The 22017-nt window shown below is 40.1% G+C and overlaps 4 protein-coding genes across 6 annotated transcripts; 1 reads left to right on the top strand and 3 right to left on the bottom strand.

Moving 5' to 3' along the window:
• Window positions 1-11: 11 nt before the first annotated feature.
• Window positions 12-7486, bottom strand: ppig (peptidylprolyl isomerase G (cyclophilin G)). Of its 2 annotated transcripts, none has more exons than XM_078939299.1 (13): window positions 7369-7486; window positions 6612-6688; window positions 6340-6414; window positions 6162-6269; window positions 5866-5910; window positions 5687-5774; window positions 5571-5600; window positions 5337-5476; window positions 5080-5254; window positions 4816-5001; window positions 4660-4744; window positions 4355-4488; window positions 12-1658 (listed from the first exon to the last, which is right to left on the bottom strand). In XM_078939299.1, the coding sequence occupies exons 1-13, from the start codon at window positions 7404-7406 to the stop codon at window positions 719-721; spliced, it is 2121 nt and encodes a 706-aa protein (XP_078795425.1). In that variant the 5' UTR covers window positions 7407-7486; the 3' UTR covers window positions 12-718. The 2 variants fall into 2 exon arrangements, with proteins under 2 accessions (XP_078795425.1, XP_004081960.1); XM_004081912.5 differs by lacking the exon at window positions 7369-7486 and adding an exon at window positions 7198-7336.
• Window positions 7451-14076, top strand: fastkd1 (FAST kinase domains 1). 2 transcript variants are annotated; one of them, XR_013652626.1, is made up of 15 exons: window positions 7451-7587; window positions 7947-8423; window positions 8508-8576; window positions 8657-8782; window positions 8858-9256; window positions 9346-9456; window positions 11257-11388; window positions 11471-11957; window positions 12039-12153; window positions 12226-12354; window positions 12452-12583; window positions 12653-12762; window positions 12848-12992; window positions 13601-13715; window positions 13797-14076. XR_013652626.1 is itself a non-coding variant. In XM_004081911.5 (15 exons), the coding sequence occupies exons 2-15, from the start codon at window positions 8089-8091 to the stop codon at window positions 13878-13880; spliced, it is 2493 nt and encodes an 830-aa protein (XP_004081959.1). In that variant the 5' UTR covers window positions 7451-7587; window positions 7947-8088; the 3' UTR covers window positions 13881-14076. The 2 variants fall into 2 exon arrangements, 1 of the variants encoding a protein (XP_004081959.1); XM_004081911.5 differs by having other exon boundaries at window positions 12653-12766.
• Window positions 14077-14819: 743 nt separating this feature from the next.
• Window positions 14820-17547, bottom strand: klhl41a (kelch-like family member 41a). The gene is made up of 6 exons (XM_004081744.5): window positions 16272-17547; window positions 16026-16183; window positions 15848-15955; window positions 15571-15756; window positions 15198-15344; window positions 14820-15110 (listed from the first exon to the last, which is right to left on the bottom strand). Exons 1-6 carry the CDS (start codon window positions 17352-17354, stop codon window positions 14999-15001), a joined length of 1794 nt encoding a protein of 597 aa, XP_004081792.1. The 5' UTR covers window positions 17355-17547; the 3' UTR covers window positions 14820-14998.
• Window positions 17548-17697: 150 nt separating this feature from the next.
• Window positions 17698-22017, bottom strand: bbs5 (Bardet-Biedl syndrome 5). Its single transcript, XM_004081743.5, has 12 exons — window positions 21822-22017; window positions 21487-21569; window positions 21342-21407; window positions 21111-21160; window positions 20699-20826; window positions 20490-20625; window positions 20148-20243; window positions 19885-19947; window positions 19648-19782; window positions 19386-19469; window positions 18426-18449; window positions 17698-18326 (listed from the first exon to the last, which is right to left on the bottom strand). Exons 1-12 carry the CDS (start codon window positions 21881-21883, stop codon window positions 18225-18227), a joined length of 1029 nt encoding a protein of 342 aa, XP_004081791.1. The 5' UTR covers window positions 21884-22017; the 3' UTR covers window positions 17698-18224.

The following is a 22017-nucleotide window of genomic DNA, read 5'->3' as shown; positions in this document are numbered from 1 at the left end:
TTGAGTTTCCATTGTTTCTGTAATGATAGCCTTTTTATTGTTGCAATTTTGATTACAAACAATGCTTTGGACTGAGCCTCTAGGTTATTAAAAGCCGATACAAATAAAACAGTTTTGGATTTCTTTTGTTTTTAAATGATCAGTCACAGTCAGAGATGTACAAAAAAAAAACTCGTTCAAACCTTTTACAGCATGTCCACATTTTTTCTTCCACAAAAAAATGACAGTAAAAATGGGTTTGGGGTCAGGTTGGGTGAGTAACAGTGTACACAATTTCAACCAGAAAGGTCCAAAATAAAACATGCATCACAGTATGAATGTCGGCTTCCAGAATCAGGGAGATCAGAATGCTAGAAGTTTAAAAATCAAACCTGCTTTATGTCCTTGTATTTTAAAAACAGTTCATTATTTTTTTAACATCCAAGAATATGTTTTCAAACAATCACAAATGAAAAACACCAGAGCTGATCCTTGCATAGCCTTCTTACAGGCTGTAAGTTTAGCTCCTAAATACTAAACTCACTGATGCACTCTGTCCTCCCAGCTTTCAGGCGTATAATCGCAGCTCCACCTGCTGCAAATTGGTACCAAATTTCTTTCTTTTTTTTTTTAATGGCGGCCTCTTATTGGCTGTGGAAGTACTGAGGCCCACGATGACCCATGCAGACACAAAGCAGGGGTTTCATACTACATGTTTTAGTGGGTTTAGCAAAGGGCATCAGTCTGAGTCTGAGCTGGAGCCAGAACTGGACCGGCTCTTCTTATCGCTTTTCTTTTTGCCTTTAGTACTGTCTGGTCTTGCTGGGCTCCTTTCTCTGGAAGTACTCTTTGAACTTCTCTTGGCTCTGGGGCTGCTTTGACTCTTCTTTTTCTCTGCTCTGTCACTATCAGAGCTGCTGCTGCTGCTGCTTCGTCTCTTTCGGCGCTCTCTTCGGTGGGAGGAGCGCTCTTTGCTGTGGTCTCTCCCACGGCTCCTGCTTCTGGAGCGCCTGCTTCTTTTGGGGTCTCGCGTTCTGCTTCTGTCTGGACTTCTTGATTGCTGATCTTTATCTCTAGATGAACGCCTCCTGCTCTCCTTTTCACCGTGTCGTCTGTCCTTGCTCCTGCTGCGGTCTCTGCCCCTCTCTTTGTCCTTGTCCCTTTTCTCCTCCTTATCTCTGGACCTTGAGCGCCCGCCTCTGTCCCTGCTTCTGCTGCTGGATCTACGCTCGGCTTTGGCTGACGTTCTGTCTTTGCTACGAGACTTTGTTCTAGTTCTCTCATCATTCTTGCCTTTGCCGTCGTCTTTGTGCTTTTTGCTGGACTCCTGACTCTTGTTTTTATCTTTACTTTGATCAGACTCCTTTTCGTTTTTTTTGTCATTGCTCCTTGATCTAGCTTTCCTGTCATCACTTCTGTGTCTTTTGCTCCTCTCTCTGCTTTTCGACCGTCTGCTCTTCTCTCTGCTTTTACTGCGACTGTGGGATTTCTCCTTTTTCTTTGCCTTGTGTGTGCTGTGCTTCCCATCCTTTTCAGATGCCTCCTTTTCTTTGCTTCTTGATTTATGAGCTTTCTTCTCTTTTTTCCCCTCAGCTGTTTGCTCGTGCTTTGAATCAGAAGCGCGTCTCTCTCTTCTGGGAGCTTTAGCTTCCTCGTCTTTTGCTTCATTCATGTCACTTCTATGAAAAAAAAAAAAAAGGAAAAACACATAAAACCGACATAATTAACAGTCCTTTTCTGCCATTTAAAAACTCAACGCATTTCAGCCTCAGGGAATATGCAGCACACACCTCTGCATCTGATCCTTTCAAAGCTTAAAGGCGGCTCACGGGTGACCCTGTGAGGCGACGCCTCAGCTGCAGTTGTGATGCTTGCAGCAGTCACCACTGATATTTAGAGAAAGCCAATAAACCCAATTAACCATCTCCCTGTTGAAGCCGATTTGTGCTCAGATTTGAGACAGTATGGCGTTTAGTTGATTTTCTGTTTTCTTAAGTTGAGTTCCGACTATTAACTTTAGTCTACATACCCATTTCGTTTAGATCTGGGGTCGGCAACCGACCAGAGTCTGTTATGAGATGGAAAGTTCTTCTAAAAAGACAGTCAGTGGTTTGTTTCGTAGGGGACACATGAAAGAAGATCAAAGGAAACATGGGCTACGTTCACACTGCAGGCTGAAAGACCCAATTCTGATTGATTTTTTTTAACATTATTTTATTAATATTTGTGGTGACAGCTCCATTCAGCCAAACTCAAGGGCTCTTATCGCAACCAGGGGCTTTTTGAAAAAGTCTCCAGCGAAACGGCCGAGCGTGGGTACAGTCGATCCTGGCTCCAATGCCAGCGAAAAATAAAAAGCTTCTGAGCCAAATACAAGGAGGTTAAAGACTAGGGATGGGTATCGTTGAGGTTTTAACGGTACTACTACTCTTATTGATACTGCTTATCGATCCGGTATAAATATATAACAAATTAAGAACATAAAGTGTTTTATTTTCTCATTATGTAACAACATTGTTTTTTTAACAAAACATTTTACTTTATACATGATAATGTTACAATACAAATCTCGAATGCATGTGGATGTGCGAGACCAGGGGTCAGCAACCTGTGCCTCTCAAAGAGCCATTTGGATCAGTTTCCCACTGAGATGAAAGCACAGGGAGCCGCAACACTAGATGTTAGAAAAAATGTTTTTGAAGATATATTGCGATAGTTCATTTGGCAATACTTGTATTGATTCAAAATGCTTTCAGGATATTTATTTAATTATTTTAATGTTTTTTATTTTTATGAGCGTAATGTTTCCTTTGATCTTTTGTCCATTTTCCACAACCTTGAATAGAATTTTCCGTCTGTCAAACACCCAGAGTTAAGATGAATGAGATGATGGAAACAGATTCACGTTGATGCAGACTCCTCTCTATTTTTTTTTCTTTAAAACCAGTAAACCCAATACATTATATTAATTTTATGGATGACAACTATTATTAGTTATTAATTCTTAGTAATTATTAGAAAGCAGCTGTTAGGTTGTTGCGGGTCTGGAACCATAAGCGGCGAGTCTCAGCCCCGCCTCTCTGCTGTTTCCCCGCGTGCAACACCAACACAAATCCTCTATTGCACCAACGGCTTGATGTAACTCGTGTAAAACTTAGAAAAATGCTGCATTCATGTGGTGTTTGAATTATCAAACACCACATGGATACTAGAGCGGAGTCTCCAAACCTTTTCTTGTGAGGGCCACAAGAACTCTTTCTTTAAAACTTCTTTTATTTTAAAGCCCTATAATAAAGTTTTATTAATTCATGATCCTTTTAATAAAATAACACTATTTATGAAATTAAAAAATTACCAAATAACTGATTTTTGAAATTAGGTCCAGGATCTTAGAATGTTAACAAAGATCAAAGATTTCTGCAGATCTGTGTTCAGTGGGCCGGACCAAACATGGAGGCGGGCCGGATTTAGCCCGTAGTTTGCCCACCCCTGTAATAGAAGGTAGTAAGAATATAATTCACACAATATAATCATCACTCGGAAATTGAAGAAAAATAAATTTAAAAGAATATAAAAAAAAACAACTAGTCGCATTACTGTAAGTAGATAAATCTTCAAAGTAATGTTTCTGAAGCGTCTTGTTTTCAAAGTAAAGCTACTGAGTGTTTTTCAGAAATTAAAAAAATGAGACATAAATTCAGTTTACTGAAAGAAGTTCTGAAATAAAACATGTTTTAAATTTAGTCAACAATTTGAATTAAAAATTGATAATGAATATGAGTTTAAGAATGTTAAGAACATCTCGTGATCAATGTCACATGACAGCCTGCTAGCATTGCAGAGAAGCTGTACTGGAGCACAACTGTAAAATGTTTAGTTAAAGTTTAGGGAGTTTTGGGCATTTGCACAAAAGATGACAAAAAGTCAGTTTGTAAAACATTTCTGTTGGAAACACTATTGTCAGTTTAGATTCAAGGACTTTGAGAATTTTCCTAGTTGTTAGATTTTTATTTAGGTGTTGCCGTGTCTTCATTTACCATCTTCTCATCATTTATCTACTAGAGGTGCAGTCAGAAAAACTTATGGAAAAAATAATGAAAGCCTTTTTATCCCTTGTGCTATCCTAGGCACTTTACCATTGGGAGTGGGGTCATCTAGACCCACTAGACAGTGTGCTAAACCTTTTTTTCTTTAATGATTTGTGATCTACACTGGTGTCCATGGATTACATGAAATCCTCTTCACCTTTATCCACCTTTGTCATGGTAGGGAGAACATGTCAACGTAAGGATCGAGTCATCTGGACCCCATAGGATATCACAAGGGTTAAGGAAAAAAGAAATCCATTGATGGTTTTACACATAATTGGGCTGACCTGTCACCCTTGATCCAGCGCTCCCCTGTGACCGCCCTCATCCTTTGACGCTGCATTTCGTGACGCCAATGCGGAGGCGTTTCGCTCCGCCGAAAACGATCTCTTGAGCGAGAGCGTGATGGAGTTCGGTATCTCTGTCAAAGGAAGAAAAAGAAAAGAGAATTAAAAGAAACCTTTTTGCCGATAGTTTCACAAACAGAAGAAAATTTGATAACCAAAGCTCACCAAATCATACTGAATTCAAATTAGACAGAAAAGTGCACAAAATTTCAACCAAATTTCTTTAACAGATGCAGAACTCCTACCCTCGGCCCTCTGCCTTTGATCTTCCTCCCGGATCGAGTAGTCACCACTAATCGCCTGTCGTACGCTGAATGAGAATTATATGTACTGCAAAGAGAAAACAGAAAAATGAACTCCCAAAGAAATCAGGTTTGGGGATTGTTCTCAGAGAAACTTACTTCTCCCTCGGTCTGTCTTCTCTCTTTCTCTGGTCCTTCTCTCCGTCCTCATTTGACTTCTGGACTGCTGGAGGACTTTTCCTCATGAGGAATCGATTCTCAGGGATGGGTGGTATTTCTTCAGGCCGTACAGTTGACGTAACCAACTCCTCTTGCTCTTTTTCTTCAACCGTCTCTGGTTCTGATCTGTAAAGATGCTAAAAAAATTAGGCCCCTGCGTGTTTTGCGATGTCACACATTCAGTAAATTATTTTTTTTTTTTACTTTTTCTTCTCCTTCTTTTGCTTCTTTTTTAGCTTTTTTGCTTTCTTTTTTTGCTTCTTTGATTCTTTTTCTGACATTTCGGAGTCAGAGGAGGACTTGGAGGAGCTCTCAGAGTCACTGGAGCTGCTGCTGGAGCTTGATGACCTCTTTTCTTTCTTCTTCTCATCTTTCTTTGCTACAGAAAAGCAAACACCAATAAACATTTATACCAAATCATGAAAAAACAAATAAACAAACAAACAAAAAAAGACAGTTACATTTAGATTTGGGAACAAGCTCTCCACAGTTGAGGATTTTCACTTCAGCGTACGGCCTGCTGCTGGGATCAGTTTTCTGGTTCTCCATGGTTTGAACAACCTCTTGGCCAGAAACCACTTGACCAAAAACAACATGGACGCTAAGGAAAAAACAAAAGGTAATCTGATTATCATCGTATAACCAGGATAAAAAACCTTGCTGGATTAACTACTACTAAATGAAACAACACTTACCCATCCAGATGTGGTGCAGGCTTAGTTGTTCTAAGAAATTCCAGACAAATCTTTTCAGTAAGTTTTTTCCGTGTCGATAATAAATAATTAAATACCAAAAGATTGAGAGTACTTACATGAAAAACTGAGAACCATTTGTGTCTTTGCCTCTATTGGCCATAGACAGCAGCAAGTCCTTATTGTGTTTCATAGCAAAGCTTTCATCTGGGTAGGAAAACAAAGAAAAAGATTTTAGCAAGCACAGAAATGCTAATTTAAGATTCAACTTCTAACTTTGATGGTAGTTTTTTTTTACCTTCAAAAAACCCTCCATAGATTGACTCGCCTCCTCTTCCGTTTCCTATAATTTAAAACAAATAATGATAATAAAAATGCAGACTGGCCCACTCAGCGTGTTTTCTATGCACCAAAAAAAACCCTCTTTTTTCCAAACAGCATTTTTCAGTCTGCTCCTGATTCACAACGATTTGAATAAAGAAATACTCAAATGCCATATTAAGCCAAATTTTCTTTATAAATGTCTTCCATCATCAAAAAAAGGCCACATGAACATTTTAAAAAGACAATTTCATTGGAGTAGAATCCTCTCACCTTCACTAAAGTCGCCTCCTTGGATCATGAAATCTTTTACGATTCGATGGAAGACGGATCCTTTGTAGTGTAGGGGTTTCTGAGTCCCTTTACCGATGCCTTTTTCACCTGAACAAACACAAGCATGTCACTTAGCTTTTAATGGCGACTGCAAATGTGTTTCATCCAAGCAACTCACCTGTGCAAAGGCATCGGAAGTTTTCACAGGTTTTGGGACAGACGTCTGAAAAGAGCTCCACCACAACTCTGCCAACTTTAAGGAGATGCACACATCAACATAAAAGGCTGTTCACACAACTCTCCACAACGGAATTCAACATAAACTCAAATTAAAACAAAAAAAGTTGGGAAGACAACATTTTCCAAGCTGCATCTTCATAAAAGGCTGTCACTTTTAGTTTTATTGTTCCATGTGTTTGCATCAAATCAAAGGTAAACACTGCCGCTTACCAAGAACATTACTGATTCCAATGTCGAGGAAGCAACGGGGGCGAACCTTGATCCCCATAATTACTGGAAACAACTGCCTGATGGAGGACACAGACACAAACTTCAGATGTTTACATTTATTTACCGAATGTAACGCAGTCACTAAGTCACTTAGCAGAACAAGAGCAGACAACCCGTCACAAAATATATAAACTTAGATGGTCTAATTCAAATCATATTAGGCACTCAAATCAAATCTTAAGGTTGGAGAGATGTCATGATCATGATTGTGGCGCAGAACTGGCGCTATTCTTTTAGAATTAGCATTAGCAGAAACATGTCATTCACCCACTGGGGTTTTGGAGGTACAATTCAATATTCTTGAGTTTTCGAGCTTTGCATTTGTTCTTATTTGTCTCTGAACTGGAATGTTATCCTTGCGTCTAGTCAACGCGCGCAGTCTTAACGGGTAGGCCTAGCATTAGCATTAGCATTAGCCACGGGCATTCATGGACACAAGCTTTTTACGACAAATATATCAACCGTTGCTTTGGGCACATTTTCCGAACACATATCGGGAACAGTCGAAAACACGGGTCTCAATCACCTGGAAAAACAATCCGCTCAATCCATGCAGCGACCAGCTCGTAAAAACGACGAAAAATGAAGTTTCATTCAGTGCAGCGCTCCGTGTTTTCTAAAGATGGCGCGGCAGGGACGTCAATGTGTTCAGCGTTTTACGCCAGTCAACGAGTGAACGTAGTGCCCCGAATCTTACCTCGCAGGCACAAACGTGGAAGCGTCCCTTGGGATCATGCAAACTTCAGATTGTGTGTTGAATACTTCTGGTTGACTGTGCGTCCTGATACCACGGGATGAATATTCATACACGTAGTCTCGCAGGCGGGGGCCTGAAAGTTCAAACTCAGGGTTAAAACGGTCTTACTTTTGTTATGTGACTTGCTACGGAAGTGTAACTTCACAGGACACATGCTAGGTAATTTTGACTTTGGACTGCATTTTTAAAAATCCGTTTTCATTTATTGTTGATGTTTAGTCTTTAATTTATTAGATCAGTGAAGATCCAGCAAACTCTTCTGTCTGAGTATAAAATACAGCACCGATATACTAGTTTAATGTTAGTGCATGATCCACATGTGCATGAATGATGCTTACATTACAACGAAGATGTAAACTCTGAGGTTGATTGTGTTATGGAAATATTGAATAAAATACAGTTTTGAGAAACGAAGTCAGCAGGTCACAAGCAAGTGTTTGTCTTTACAGTGATTACGAAAGACTGAAGTTTATTCCAGGATTGTGTTATTCCCTCATTCATCATGTGTTGTTCTTCAGGTGCTGCAAGTCCTTGAGGAACCATCTAACACCTTCCACCTTCAGTGCAGCTGGGATCTCACCTGGCAGTTGAGCTGGAATGGACACTGGAACAATGACAACTTGAAAACAGATCTACTAGCCTGAGCACAGGTGTGGAAAGATGTTTCGAGTTCGATGTGCAAACCGCTGCTTCGGAAGGCTCCTTCATGGAGCTGCAGTGAACAAAGACCAGATCCTGGAGAGACTGCAGGCCTGCTCAGTCGAAGATGAACTGTTTGATGTGGTGGGCAAGAACAAAGCCAAGCTGACAGTCTACCACGTGAGCCGTGCTGTGGGCCTGCTGTGGAACCTTCAGAAAGAGAGACCTGAACTGCTCAGGACTATTGGTCAGATCAAGAATCACCCACAATTCCTGACATTGCGCGTTCTCGCAGAGAACAAAATTAGTCAAATGAACGATTTCATGCTGGTTGACATTCTTTATGCTTTCCTCAGGTAAGTCAGTGAATGTAACCGGAGCTATTTGTCTGACATAAATATTTGGAACACGACTAACATAATGTTTGATCTCTTCTGAAGGCTGAAAGTGGAGCCTCACGATTCCCTTGTGCAGCAGCTGGTTTCAGAAGCTTGGTTAAGAATTGACAGGTTTGTTTGAATAGAATAGCTAATATTTAATTCTCAGAAAAAGTTCTGGAAAGTTGAACAGAAAACGTTTATTTTTGCAGACTTCCAATGTCATCTCTATCCAAGTTTTCGGTTTGTTTGAGTGATCAGCTTCTTCAATACAGTCCTCTGATGGGTCACATCACCAGCATTTTGGATCAAAGGTTGTCATCTATTGAAGATGCCAGGTTAGTAGAGAAAGAATAAAAATTATGATTGTATGGATGAAAACATGTTGAGTCACTGACTCATTATTTTCCCAGGATTCTAACTGCGATGATGATAAACGTCTCTTCCCTTGTGTCTCCGCGGCTGAGGGATGCTCTGATTCTCAGAGCGGATCACCTCCTCAACACAATAGATCCCTCAAATTACAATACCCCACGAAGAGTGGTGCAGTTTTTGCGCAACATCAAGTTCGTTCACCGACCTCTGCTGGAGAAGTGCAATCAAATCTTTTTGCGCAACATTCCAAGAATGGATGCAGAGAATATCAGCATCATCTTGGGGCTGTATCAGTCCCTTCAGTTCAACAACTGTAACTTCAAGCTGGCGGCTAAAGAAAAGTTGACGGATCTTATGGATTCCTGCACTGACCCTTTCTCCTTCTCCAAGATGTTTGTTGCTTTGGCTCCTATTGCCGGGTCAGAGGTCAGAGAAAGGTCAGTATAAAACGTTTGTTTACTATTTTTGAGTAGAAATCTAATGTTTTGCAGGAGTTTTTGTGACATGAAGGCTGTTTTCCTCTCAGGCTGGAGAACACCGCCCTTTTGTTGGTGGATGAGTTCAATGCTCAACAGGCGTTGGCTGTAGCTGAAGTGCTGGATGAGTGTCAGAGCAGAAATCTCAGCTTGATGAACAAGTGAGTTATTGCCTCTGCATCACATTCATTGGCAGCATTATCCAGTTAAAAGTAGATTTATTTTTTGACAAAGACATTATGTTCAAAATGTATTGTATATTTTTCAAAAGATTATCAAAAATTTCTAAATGTTCTAAAATTTTCCCAGAATGGGCTAAAACTGCAATGTGGTTTAATTTGAGTAAATTTAAGTGAATCAAACACAAAAGGACCTTTGTTTGTAAAGCAACTTTTGTTTAAAATTGATTTAAAAACAATTTTAAATGAATGGGAATAATATTAATAAGCTTAAGGAAACACAGAAAACATTAAAACACAATTCTTTAATACTGTTTGCCATTCCAGATTTTTTTAATGTTTTGTACAACAGTCAAAGGAGTTGTCTGTTTAAAGTCCCACTGCAATTATTTTTTGATTTATTTTAAAATCGCTCCCATTGGTTTTTAAATTATTTTTATTCCAATTTTAGGCAAATACAAAAAACTGTGTCGTTTTCTAGGACATAATTTCTGCAGACAGAGCCGTAAGAGTTCTTTAGAAATCTGCCTCGGAGTTGTGGGCAGGACTGTTGCAGTGGAGTAAGCCTCCCCTGGCTTTCTGTAGATTCTCTCCTGCGAGCGTACAGCCCCTCACATTCCCAATCTAACATTAGTGATGCAACAAAAATGGCGAACAATATCTGCGCTATTCAGCCGTACAGTTTTGAGCTGGATGCCAGCTCAGACGAGGAAAACAAAGACGCGCATGGATCTTTTCATCTGCAAGTGGATGCATCAGAATGGAGCAGGAGTTTGTCTGCTCCTGATTCAACAGAATTTAAATCAATAAATCCTCAAAAATGCAGTTTTATTATTAATTTTCTTTATATTTGTCCTCCATCATGTGAAAAATGCCACAACAACATGTTAAAAACAACAACAACATAATTTTCATTGGAGTGGGTCTTTATATTGTACAGGTCGTATAATGTCTTGATAATTCGTTTCAGACTGAATGCTTTTCTTAACACAGCCAGACTGGCCGTACCCGTGCTCAAACGTAAGCCCAGTGCAGTGCCCACTGAACCACAGCAGGTGGGGAGTTTTTAAAATATGGAAGTATGGAAATAATAGAAAAACGAGATGCTACTAAATGCCAACGCACCATTCATCCATTCATCTACCAACCCTGCTGGAGAAACCCCAGGCAGGCATGAGGCTCCAGAACTCCACATGCAAAGATCACAGCTGGTATTTGAACCAGGGCCTTCTTGCTGTGGGGGGAGAGTGCTAACCACTGCTCCACCGTGCAACTTTTTTATGAATAAATCTATGTAAAACTACCCACAAACAGGTCATTTCAAGTGTTATTAATACAATGATTTAAAAAAATTGAATTAAAAGCAAAAGTCGCCCTAGAATTTTGTTATACTTTACAGTAAAATAGTTTTAGGTGTTCTCTACAGTTTTTTTTTCATATTTTATATTAACTATGATAGGTTATTAGTTTTTTATCTCAAAAATTGTATTTCTAAAAGATTTGTCTCTTAGTCCTCTATCCATCTATTTCCAAACCTGCTCAGTTTCTTTTGGTGGGGTAGCTGGAGCCTATCCTAGTAAGCCCGCCTTTGCCCACACAGATGTGGAACCACACACTCTCAAATTCACGCTTGGGGACCATTTAGAGCAACTTATTTACTGGGAATTCTCATTTTTCTGTTTAAGGGGTACCTGTGATAATGGTGCTGTCATTCTGATGTTTTCAATGATATTTCCATCAAAGGGATTTTTTTATGTTAAAATTCTCTATATCCTTTCGTAGAATTGCAGCAGTCATCCAGAAGAACCTCCATGTCTACAAGTCGGTGGAGGTGGCCAGAATCACCCAAGCCCTCTCTCCTCTGCAGTACCAGAACCCAGAGTTCTGCACTACAATACGATCCATTTTGATGAAGTGAGTTTTTGTCAATGGAGCTCTGCTGTTTGCAGTGTTTTATGTACAAGGAAAACAAGACTGACAGCTCTTCGTCTTGCAGATTTTTGCTGCAAAGTTTCTACCCTTACGAAGTGACCATGCTGACCCGAGTCCTGACCACGCTGCCATGCCCACGACAAGATGACATTGTGGTCTCACGGGTGAACGAGGTGGTGACGCAGTGCAATCTCAGCGAGCTCAACACCATTTCATTGGTCGTTGCCAAATGGGTGAAGAACGATCCCTCCTACTTCCACAACGCCCACAGCAAACACGTGCGCTTGCTGCAAACGCTGAGCAGCTGCGGCCATGAGAGGCTGCAGACGTTCGACCAGCTGGACATGGTGCTGGAGGAGCTCAAGCACGTGTCGGGGGAGTGGTTTGAGGAGATGCTGCTGGAGGAGTCCATGCGAACCCTGCAGAGGATGATTGATCAGGTCAACTGGACCAACGTACCTGATCTCGCCTTTTACCTAACAAGAACAAACAATCTCTGCCCTCCTCTGATGGAAAAAATGGCCAGTGTGGCCATTGAGAACATTGAAAAGGTGGTTCAAAAACATAATCCAATGTTTTGTTATGGGGTTACTAAATCCATATATTCATAATTATTCTGATTTATTTTCAAGATTCACTACTCTGCAACATATGCCACTCTGCTCCCCTTCTCTGTCCTGAACTATGATCCCGTTCAGGCAGAAGAGCTCTACGACGCCTGCATCAGACGCTTCACTCCTCATATTAGTGAGTCAGGCTGTGCTTCTTTACTAACAAACATTTTTGCCTCCACGCTTGATGACATTCTTGTTTTTCCAGGCTCCTTTGACCCACATCTGCTCGTCCTTTTGGCGTACATACTGGCAGTCGCTGATCGTTTCCCCGAGGAACTGATCAAAGAAATTTTCAGCATAGATTTTCTGGGAAAGCTGGACGCCCAGCTTGAAAGTGCGTTCTGAGTTGGTTTGCCTGTGACCAGCGTGATGAAATAGAAATTACCCCTTTGTTTGGTACCACTGATAAGAGTGTGGTGGTCTTTTCACAGCTCTGCCTGATGCTCTCAACATGCGGACAAGGCAGCGGCTCATGCAGCTCAATCGTGCCGTCTGTCTGGAGTGCCCAGAGTTTCAGGTGCCATGGTTTCATGAGCGCTTCTGCCAACAGCTGCAGAGAAAAGGTCAGGGTCTGCAAATACCTTTGTGGTTTAAACCATATTTGTGTCTAAGTTTTGCTTCCCTTGTTTTAGGGAACAGTCTCGCCAGCCCCATGCAGCAGCAAATCCACAAAATGCTGGGGGACGTTCTTGGGGGCCTTAACTTTGTCCAAGTAGCAGTTATCACTCCATATTATTATACTGTAGGTGAGTGAATCGCAGCATTGTTTGTTTCTGTCATTTTACTTAGTTCTGTCATTGGACTCATTGTCATTGGATTCTTTTCAGACTTTGAATGCAAACTAGACCAACACTTACAGCCGTTGCCTTACACCGATTCCAGCACATTAAAGATCTCAGACGGAAAAAAGGATAATTGGAATCCCGTTTCCCTGGAAAGCATCCGGGATGAGCTGCCACCCGGAGCTCAGCGGTAGGAATACAGAATGCACCAATGCACATTCTGTTTCTTAATGCCAGGCCATCATTATATATGAGAAACTGTACTAAGCTGATTCTCCAGGTAAAATAAAGGTTAAATAGAAAAAAAAACATAATAATCATGATATGTGAAGTTCTTGGCAGAAGAAGACAGGTTACGCTTTAAACTGTATTATAATAAGTGCTTTTCAGACAAAAAATACACAATAAAGGCACATATGTAACATTTACAATTAAAACAATAAACCATCTGTTAAATAAAAATCAATTAAAAGCCATATTTAAAGAAAAAAGTGCCTATGAAACACTTTTGTCTGTCACACTACGTTTAAGGGAGGCCTTTTTGGCCTGGATAGAAATAAAAAACTTTTTGGTTTCTTGTTCACTTTACAGATGTGCCGTTTTTTATTGTCTTCTAGCAATTTTCAATCAATTCGAAGTGTGACAGAGTCCAACTGAGCTGATTCTTTCAATCACAACTGTTAGATGTCACAACATACTTAATTTACACAAATCTGGATTTCTTGCTGAATTATGACATGTTAGTTTATGGAACTATTTCATAGTAAAATAATTTTAACAGTCTTGCTTTGTTCTCAGCGTTGCTGTGGACTTTCTTGATTCCAAATCATTCTGCAAGAATTCTCATCATATGAAAGGTGGAACTTTGATGAGACAGAGACACCTTGAAATTCTGGGCTATCGTGTCATTCAGGTGAGCGATCATTATCCGGGTTTCTGTAGGGGCTTTTATTAAAAACCTCCAAGTTAACCGTTTCATTTTTCTCTTTAACAGATTCCTCATTTTGAGTGGAACTCTATGGAACTTTCAACCGTTGATGCCTGGAAGGAGTACCTGAAGAGAAAAATACTTGGATAAATTTGTTTTTGAAACATCAATGTTACATTGTGAACTATTAGCCAGAGAGGACAAAGTTTATTTACCTAAAGTGCTTTTTGATTTGAAGTGGGAAGGAAAATTATGCCATCGGCATGAATGTACCTCATGTGTGGTAAAGTTTGATCCTTTTATATATGTTTTTGTATTAAAATTTAAAAAAAGAAATAGAAGGAAATAGTTTATATTTTATTTTTTTAAACTTCTTTGTCATTAAGGACTTGTTGAAATCAATAGGTTGTTTTATATTAACAGTATCACACCAAGAATTAGTGTTTACTCTATAAAAGATACAGAATTTTCTCAGGAGTTTATGGGATGGCACAGCACTTTACATCTTGGATTAGATCAAAAACAGTAAGTGTTATAAACTGACTCTTTAGGATTAGGATTTTAATAATGAACGATAAAAAGAAAGGGAATCCATCTTCTTCCACTCACCTGAGACCGGGTAGTGGGGGCAGCAGTCTAAGCAAAGATGCCCAGACTTCCCCCACCCCGGCCACTTCCTCCAGCTCCTCTGGGGGGACCCCGGGGGTGGTCCCAGGCCAGCTGAGAGACGTCTCTCCAGCTTGTCCCGAGTCTTAGCCATTATAGCCATTATACGACCCGAGCGTAAGGCTTCCTGGACCCCACACTCCCAGAGCCCCCTCCCCAGGATACCACAGGGGACGTTGTCGAACACCTTCTTCAAATCCATGAAACACATCTGGACTGGATGAGCGAACTCCCACCAACCCTCCAGCACCCTAAAGAAGGTATAGAGCTGGTCCACTGTATGCTGAATTTCTATGAAGGTAAAAATGTTTAAAAAAGAACGCACTTGTAGATTTGATGTGAAAACTTGTAATATGGAATGTGAGAACTTGCACACCAAAAATCTGCATCTGTGCCTTCATATTATGAATTTCACCTATAAAATATTTGACAGAGTAATTTTTATTTTTGTTTGAGATCAACACTATGAGGAAAATAAACTATTCTCTCCCAAAAAAGCCAACAACAGTAGAATTCAAAACAGGAACTGTATCAGATACATTATGACAAAAAGATTTTCTAAATAAAAGCATGTACCCTCTCTGAATAATTAATCTTTTGTTTTACATTTTGGGCATTTTTTCTGTGTTCAGTCGCATTGAGACACAGGAGGCTCCAGCTGCGTAACGCATCTCTCTGATCATGCCAGTCCACTGTTTGGTGTCGTCCTCATACCTGGTTGAAGAAAAAAAGGAATTTCATTAAATGGCTACACAGTAAAATGACAATGTTTTTATTTATTAGAAATAAATTAGAACATACTGCCAAATATCGATTATTTCAGTGGGTGTGCACTCTTTGTTCTCATTTTCCATCATGGCAAACCCTCCTACAGCATACAGCAGCCCCCCACAGCTGACCAGGTTGAGTGAACTTCTCTCCTGGGGAAACTCAGTGAAAGGCCCCCACCTAAAACAGCAAAGCCACCTGTGACCCATCCTCCAAACTTAAGTTTAGTAGTCACAAATATTCTTCCACTTGATCTTAAAGTGATCTCATGAAGCGTATTTTATATTTTAACATTCTCAGGATTCATTCATGGGGTTTCTGTTACTTTTGAGAGTAACAGAAACCAGTCAGCCTGAGAAAAGTTAACGGAAAGACAATAAATGACAACAAAAGTAGCAGCACATACTTATTTGTTCCAAAGTCATAGGCTTCACATGTCGCCGTCAGGCCGTTTTCGTTAACTCCTCCTGCAACTATAATCCTCCCTTTGTGGATTACGGCTCCAAACATGGATCTAGAAGTCTTCATGGACGCCACTTCCTTCCACTCAGCTTTCTTGTGGTTGTACGCAAACATCTTATTGGTGGTTTTGCTTATTGAGTAGAGAGAATGATTGTGTACATTAGTGTCATGCTCAGGATATATTTAGATTTTATATCTAATGTTGTGTTCTTTAATCTCACTTGTCATCCGTCTTTCCTCCAATGCAGTACACCAACCCGTTCTCAGAGACCACGCAGTGACCGTGGATTTTTAAGGGCAACTTTTTAGTTTCCGTCCACTTCATCTTCCTAAATGCAAGTAAAAAGTATTCAAATGAAATGTCTTCTTCAGCAAAAAGTCTTTGGACTCTGAACTTACTCTGTGTCGTAGCACATAACCGTGTCATGAGATTCATTGGACTGTAAGTCTTTTCCTGCTACAGCGAAAATGAGATTTTCAAATTCGCCCAAAGCAAAGAGACACCGCGGTGAAGGCATGGGGGGTAGAGCTATCCACTCCGCAGAAAGACTGTTCAGCTGCAAACAGTGGTTTTAGAAACCTTTAACAAAAACCACAGGTGAGTTTTTTTGGAAATTTGCTGTGAATTCAGCAGGGCTCGTTTACCTGGAAGAAGTAACACTGCAGAGGACTTTCTTTGTCTTCTTCATCTACAAACAGCCCCCCCAGCACATACAGGTTATTTTTCTTTGTCGTCAGGCTAACATGGTTCCGGGGGATTTGTTCAGCCATTGCTGCGAGAAAACATTCGTTCTCCTGGCCGTCGTACGCCACAGCAGCGGTGTCGTTGATCATGAGAATCAGGTCTTTGTTGTACATGCCATGTCTGGGGGTGTCATTCAGGCACCCAGGCAGCTTCCCCTGCTCTCCTTCCTCATCACCATCTTTCTGTTTTTCAGGCAGCTTCCCTGCAAACGCCTCCTTGATGACTTTCATTTTTTTGAGAAGCTCTGGTTCACCTTTAATCAACTCATCTTTCTCTACTTTTTCTTTGAAGTATTTTTCTGGGAGAAGACGAAAGCGGATGAAGTCGAAGGCCTCCTCCAAGGATTTCCTGCGCTTTTCCTTGTCTTTCCTGATCCATCTCATGAGAGCCTCAAACACCACCTCTTCTTTCTCCACGTTCAGTGCATCAGCTCCGATGATGGCGAAAAGCTCAGGAGGAGCAAGCTCCAAGAAGTCTTTGTCCTCAGCCACGGCCTCAAAGCGATCTGCGATGTAATCTCGAGCCGTCATTGCCAGCCTGGCACAGTTCATCATCAGTCCCAGCCTGTAGATGGCCAGGCAGTTTTTCATGGTCAGCTCCTTCTGGAGATAATTCACACAAACTGTGAACACTGATGGGATCTGGAAGCGGTTAGCAAGAGCCAAAATATCCTGTACGTTGCTGTCGTAGATGTCAATCTCTGCTGAGTACAAATAATTGACAATCAGTTCCATGATATTTGGGTCAAGGTCCTCCAAAACGACCTCCTTGTTTTCCACCTCTTTTCCATCCACGGAGAAGAAGAGCTCCCGGAAATACGGACTGCACGCCGCCAGAATTAGCCGATGGCAGGGGATGCTTCTGTCCTCAACCTTCAGGGTGCAGTCGATTAACTTATTCTCATTCAGAAGCTCTTTGAGGCCATCCTGCAGCAAAGTGCTCTGAAACAGACGGAGATCTTCTTTCAGGCCTCGAGGATCCATTCCTTCAGGATTCAAAGCAAATGGACGAAAGGCAGCTGGTTGTGCGGCTTCAAAAGACAGAGAGATACAGGCAGGCAGGTCTGAACCTACTTCAATATAAGTGGACCCCTCTAAATATATCCAACCACCCGATCCATGAAGAATTCAGGTTGAGCGAAGAGGAAAGCAGCTGCCATTAAGGACAAACAACTGTGGGGTCTCGTCACCCCAGCAGACTGAAACAACATTGTTATGCAAAAGTAACTCATGATCTTCTCATTTTAGGCTAAAAGTCACATATAATAGATTCTCCACAATTGAAATCAACAAATAAGAAAGAAAAGAAGAAACAAACGACAAAACCTTTTGTGTCAAGTCTTTATTTTATCTCTAACCTAATGAGCAACAGTGTGCCAGGGAGTGAGTCACAGCTCACTGATAAAATGTTGTCTTTATCTGCTATTAGTTTATGACACTTCCACAGGGACGAAGCCTACCCAGAAAACAGCTTCACTTAACAGCTGCTGTCCGAACAGCTGATTTGATTGTTACTTTTGTAAAAAAAAACATTTTAAAATAATTATCTAATTTAGCATCAGTGTGTTTCTTTCCAAAATCTTCTGAATCTGATTCTGTTTGAGTATTTTTCAACACAAAAAAAATGTCAATCATCTGTTAAAATAAGACAATGAACTCCAAGGTGTAGTCAAAGCTCTGCGCTAAAAGTGCCTAGAAACTGTGATGATGCGATAATGACCCCTATGTATACAGGAGAAAAGTATCTACATGTAGTTTTTACAAACCTGGTATTTCACTATAAATAAATTAATAAATGTCTTGGAAGACTAAAAAGTCCAATCTATACATAGAGTACACGTTTTTGTTATTATTTTAGCCAATTACTTCCCAAAGCCCCTGAAGTGTGAATCCATCCTTCAACTTTTCAATAGCTAGGCCAAGTTCTTCAGAGAACACCGGTTCACGATCTTGTTGCTGTAAAATTCAAATGATTAGGATTTTAAACATTTTAAAGCTCAACATGTTGTGTTTTATCATTTATTAAATATAAAACAAGCATTTGTGAGAATTTACCTTCACGCCATCAGCAAAGTAAGCCTGTAAACAAGAATAAACACAGGTTAATTTCTGGTTATTGTGTGGCTTAGGACTGTAGAAATTCTTTTTTCATTGCCTTTTTAAGAGACCTGGACGGAGTTATTCCTCCCCCCTTGGTGTTCCGAATAGGAAGTAGCCGCTGGCTCATAGACTAAATCTCATAGACAACTATATTTGTCAGAATAACTGTTCTTTCTCTACTAATTTTTTATTTTGTCTTTGTTGCAAGTTATTCAAGTTATAAACCGACCAATCAGATTCCTCAATAAAAGTATGTGGCGCCCTCTGGCCCTCATGTCAACGTTCAAAACGTTTGATTGACAGGTTCTTTTGAGCCCGTCTTCAATGAAAGGGGTGTGGACTTCCAACTAGCTTTTATTCTGATCGGCACGACTGGTTGCTACAAAAATGTTGACTCAGACCGTCTCAAATCACTCACTGCTTTCTTACTTCATCTGGCCCCAATATGAGGGCGTCCATATCACAAAAAATGGCAACTGAATGGACTTTGTTTGGTAGGAGCCTGTTTTCTATAGGTGATTTCACACTCACTCGGTCCAGTTCTCATTTACAGTCAATGGGAGCTGAATACAAATGTGGCTCATGGATCTGTTTTTACTGGGTCTGTGGTAACTGTGCTGTTCTTTGCCCAGCTGATGGCGCTGTTACTCGATAAACACATGGGCATTTACTGAACTGATTATATAAATGATTTTCACTCATGTCATCTATAAATTTATCTTGTCCTTTAGAGATGTTCTCTTTTTAAAAATGACCCACAGAATGATTTGACTCAAATCTGACATCCCTGAACACAGGCAATAAAGCCTGGTGTTCAGGGATGTCGGCTCACAGCTATTTCTGAGGCTCTGACTACAGAACCTTTACACTCTCAGAGGGAGGATGAGTGTAAAGATGGCCAGCAGGCTCACTCACTGTGAAGGCATCAGTCTGCTCATCGGGCTCAATTTCCACATCATCTGGAGGCTGGTCCACTGTGAGTTCTTCCAACGGCTGGGGCTGAAATGATTGTTGGGACAAACAGCGCCATGACAACATGATCAGCGGAACGTCAGGAAGAGCCAGCTGCATAAATGTTCACTGGAATGTCAGCAGCTGTTCATTTGAAAATAGACAAGAGTATTTTGATCTCTGACTTTCTACACGTTAGGTGTTTTGTGTGATGGGGAGTCGTTACCTTTTCCTCCATTTCATAGTCTACTCCAAATATTGGGTTGGCTGAGTAAACTTTGTGCAGGGAATTGATTTCTTTGAGCGCATCTTGCAGCTTATCCACTGGATCAATCTTGAACCCCAGCACATACCCTCCACTCTGAAACACCGGAGTATGTTTACATTTTCCAAACATGAATGAAGACTGAACAGGAAAAATAGCATCATAATAAAATGCACAAATTAATTCTGAAAATGTTACCTGACGTGAACTTTCAATCACCAAAGCCAGGCCAAACTTGGAGTCTCTTATTCTGATGGACCACTTTAGAAAAAAAAAGGAAAAAGGAAAAAACCATAATGAAATTTTTATTTACCGGTAATTTACTATTTCTGTGGGAAAATAAAACTGTATTGCAAATTAAATAACATGAAGAAATAAGGTAACTACTGAGATTCAGGCCTATCTGCAACAAATATAGAAGCTGTAACACACAAGGAGTCATCGTCAAGATCTTTACTTACAATCTGAAGGTAAGGAATGCTGACATTGAAGCTTTCATTCATGTTGGCATGCCAAACAATCCGAACGTTAGTGATGAAAAAGGTTCCAAGGTTTCCCTAAAATACAGTTATAGGTCAATTTCAAGAATGCAAGTGCAGTACCAGTCTGTTGTTACAATCTACGCTCAGCCTCCATTTCTTCTATTGTAATCTATAGGACAACAACATATTCAACAACATGTGAGTTTTCTCAAATAATACAGAACCCTTTCAGTTTAGTTTGTGCATGCTCATTTGCAGAGAAATACAGGGTTCACAATTAAGAATAATAAAACTAAACAAAACTTGTAAGACTTTCCATACCTGATCACTGGACAAATTCCAAACACCATTAATTTTATCATAGACCTGCTCCTGGGGCAAAAGTCTAAGCTGCTTATTTTGTATGAGGGCTGCTCGCAGTTTCAGGTCTCTGTACATCTTAGATGTCTCATAGGCTCTGTATTAACACAAAATATATTTTTAAAATAAGAGTTTGACAGAGAATAAATGTAAATGAAGTGTTGTTTTACCTGTGTACAGCAATGACAGAGGTAAAGAGTCTTGGACTTCCCGGAACCAAATTTGTGAAAATGAACTCAAATCTTGTGTTGTTGGACTTTGTTAAGATGTAGAGAGCTTCAGTTTGACCCCTCAGTTTCTGGGAGGTACAAATTAATTCATTTTAAATGACATGTCATTTTTAGGAATATGTGCATATGTGTAAACATTTACACATCAATTAACAAGTTCATAAGCGTTTCTGTTTGTATTTGGTAGTTAAGATCTGCAACTGGTTATTAAAGTTATTTAATAAAACTTTTTAAATTACAAAAATGTCTCCATATCCACACAGATCTACAGGAGATACATTGTTTGTTTAAATTCTTTTATGAAAGAGAAAATATTTCAATATTTCAAAAAAGTAACTTAAGAGTTACTCACAGAGTTTGCTGTCCTCGTTGTAATGTTAATAATGGAGTTGTAACCAACAGCTGTGAAAAAAAGATTTCATGTATAAAATGGCTAATAACATTACATTTGAATACCTGGGTATGGTATGGTAAATAAACAACATAAACAAAACATTTATAGCCTTAATGATTTATTTGAACACATTTTTTTTCTGTGGGGCTTTTGAACACTTCAGGATGGAAGACACCCAGATTTACTCACATAAATTTACTCTTGGCAGAGCCAAAGAGTGCCAGATGATCCTCAGATTTGTGACTAAGAGTCGCCCTGCATTCAGAGAGTAGCAGTCACTAATCTGGCAAAGTACAACAGACACACGGAGTGAAAATAATTCACAAAATCACACCTCGATCTCCATTGTTTCCCTTTGTATCTTCAATTGAGTCCAGGCAATCTATCAGCACTTCTCCTGGACGAGTTTTCATTTGTCTGTGAATGGGTTGGATTATCTGGTTATTTATTGTACATTAACTCAGATTAGTATGACAGATGGTTAAATGCTCGTTGAATGCCTTGACATAATTCCCTATAGTGTGCTGGGGAAATCAGCTTTTTTGGTATTCACAATTAATTAGCTACTCTAAAACCGATCATTATTTGAGTCGGATTTGAGCTTCCGCTTAGCCGCCTAGCAGCGTCTGATTTAAACAACAGTTTAAATACATTTCATCGTTAACTTACTGAGCCGTTATGTCGAACCTAACATCTCTGTCTTCCCAGAGAGCATCTAAAGCAGACGCCATGACACTGCCCTTTATTATTCCCACGGTTTTTCTATTTGACAGGACACTTTGCGTTGCTAAACTGGCTAAAAACTAATCCTAGTGAGCCAGCGCAGCGTCATTATCACCATGGCAACAAACGACGGCAAGCCGAA

The sequence above is a fragment of the Oryzias latipes genome, chromosome 21, assembly GCF_053564925.1.
Source record: "Oryzias latipes strain Hd-rR chromosome 21, Olatipes_Hd-rR_3.1".
Lineage (NCBI taxonomy): Eukaryota > Metazoa > Chordata > Actinopteri > Beloniformes > Adrianichthyidae > Oryzias > Oryzias latipes.
This window is presented reverse-complemented; position numbering and strand designations above follow the sequence as displayed.

Coding starts and splice junctions, on each gene's coding strand:
- ppig (XM_078939299.1), bottom strand. CDS start 7,406: ATGATCCCAAGGGACGCTTCCACGTTTGTGCCTGCGAG. Junction 5,002..5,079: donor CAAAAGAAGGAGAAGAAAAA/GTAAAAAAAAAA, acceptor GCATCTTTACAG/ATCAGAACCAGAGACGGTTG. Junction 4,745..4,815: donor GAAGACAGACCGAGGGAGAA/GTAAGTTTCTCT, acceptor TTCTCTTTGCAG/TACATATAATTCTCATTCAG.
- fastkd1 (XM_004081911.5), top strand. CDS start 8,089: ATGTTTCGAGTTCGATGTGCAAACCGCTGCTTCGGAAGGCTCCTTCAT. Junction 12,584..12,652: donor CCAACAGCTGCAGAGAAAAG/GTCAGGGTCTGC, acceptor CCCTTGTTTTAG/GGAACAGTCTCGCCAGCCCC. Junction 13,716..13,796: donor TGGGCTATCGTGTCATTCAG/GTGAGCGATCAT, acceptor TCTCTTTAACAG/ATTCCTCATTTTGAGTGGAA.
- klhl41a (XM_004081744.5), bottom strand. CDS start 17,354: ATGGATCCTCGAGGCCTGAAAGAAGATCTCCGTCTGTTTCAGAGCACT. Junction 16,184..16,271: donor TGCAGTGTTACTTCTTCCAG/GTAAACGAGCCC, acceptor CACTGTTTGCAG/CTGAACAGTCTTTCTGCGGA. Junction 15,757..15,847: donor GGAGGAAAGACGGATGACAA/GTGAGATTAAAG, acceptor CTACTCAATAAG/CAAAACCACCAATAAGATGT.
- bbs5 (XM_004081743.5), bottom strand. CDS start 21,883: ATGGCGTCTGCTTTAGATGCTCTCTGGGAAGACAGAGATGTTAGGTTC. Junction 20,626..20,698: donor TCTGTCATTGCTGTACACAG/GTAAAACAACAC, acceptor GTGTTAATACAG/AGCCTATGAGACATCTAAGA. Junction 19,783..19,884: donor TGATTGAAAGTTCACGTCAG/GTAACATTTTCA, acceptor CCGGTGTTTCAG/AGTGGAGGGTATGTGCTGGG.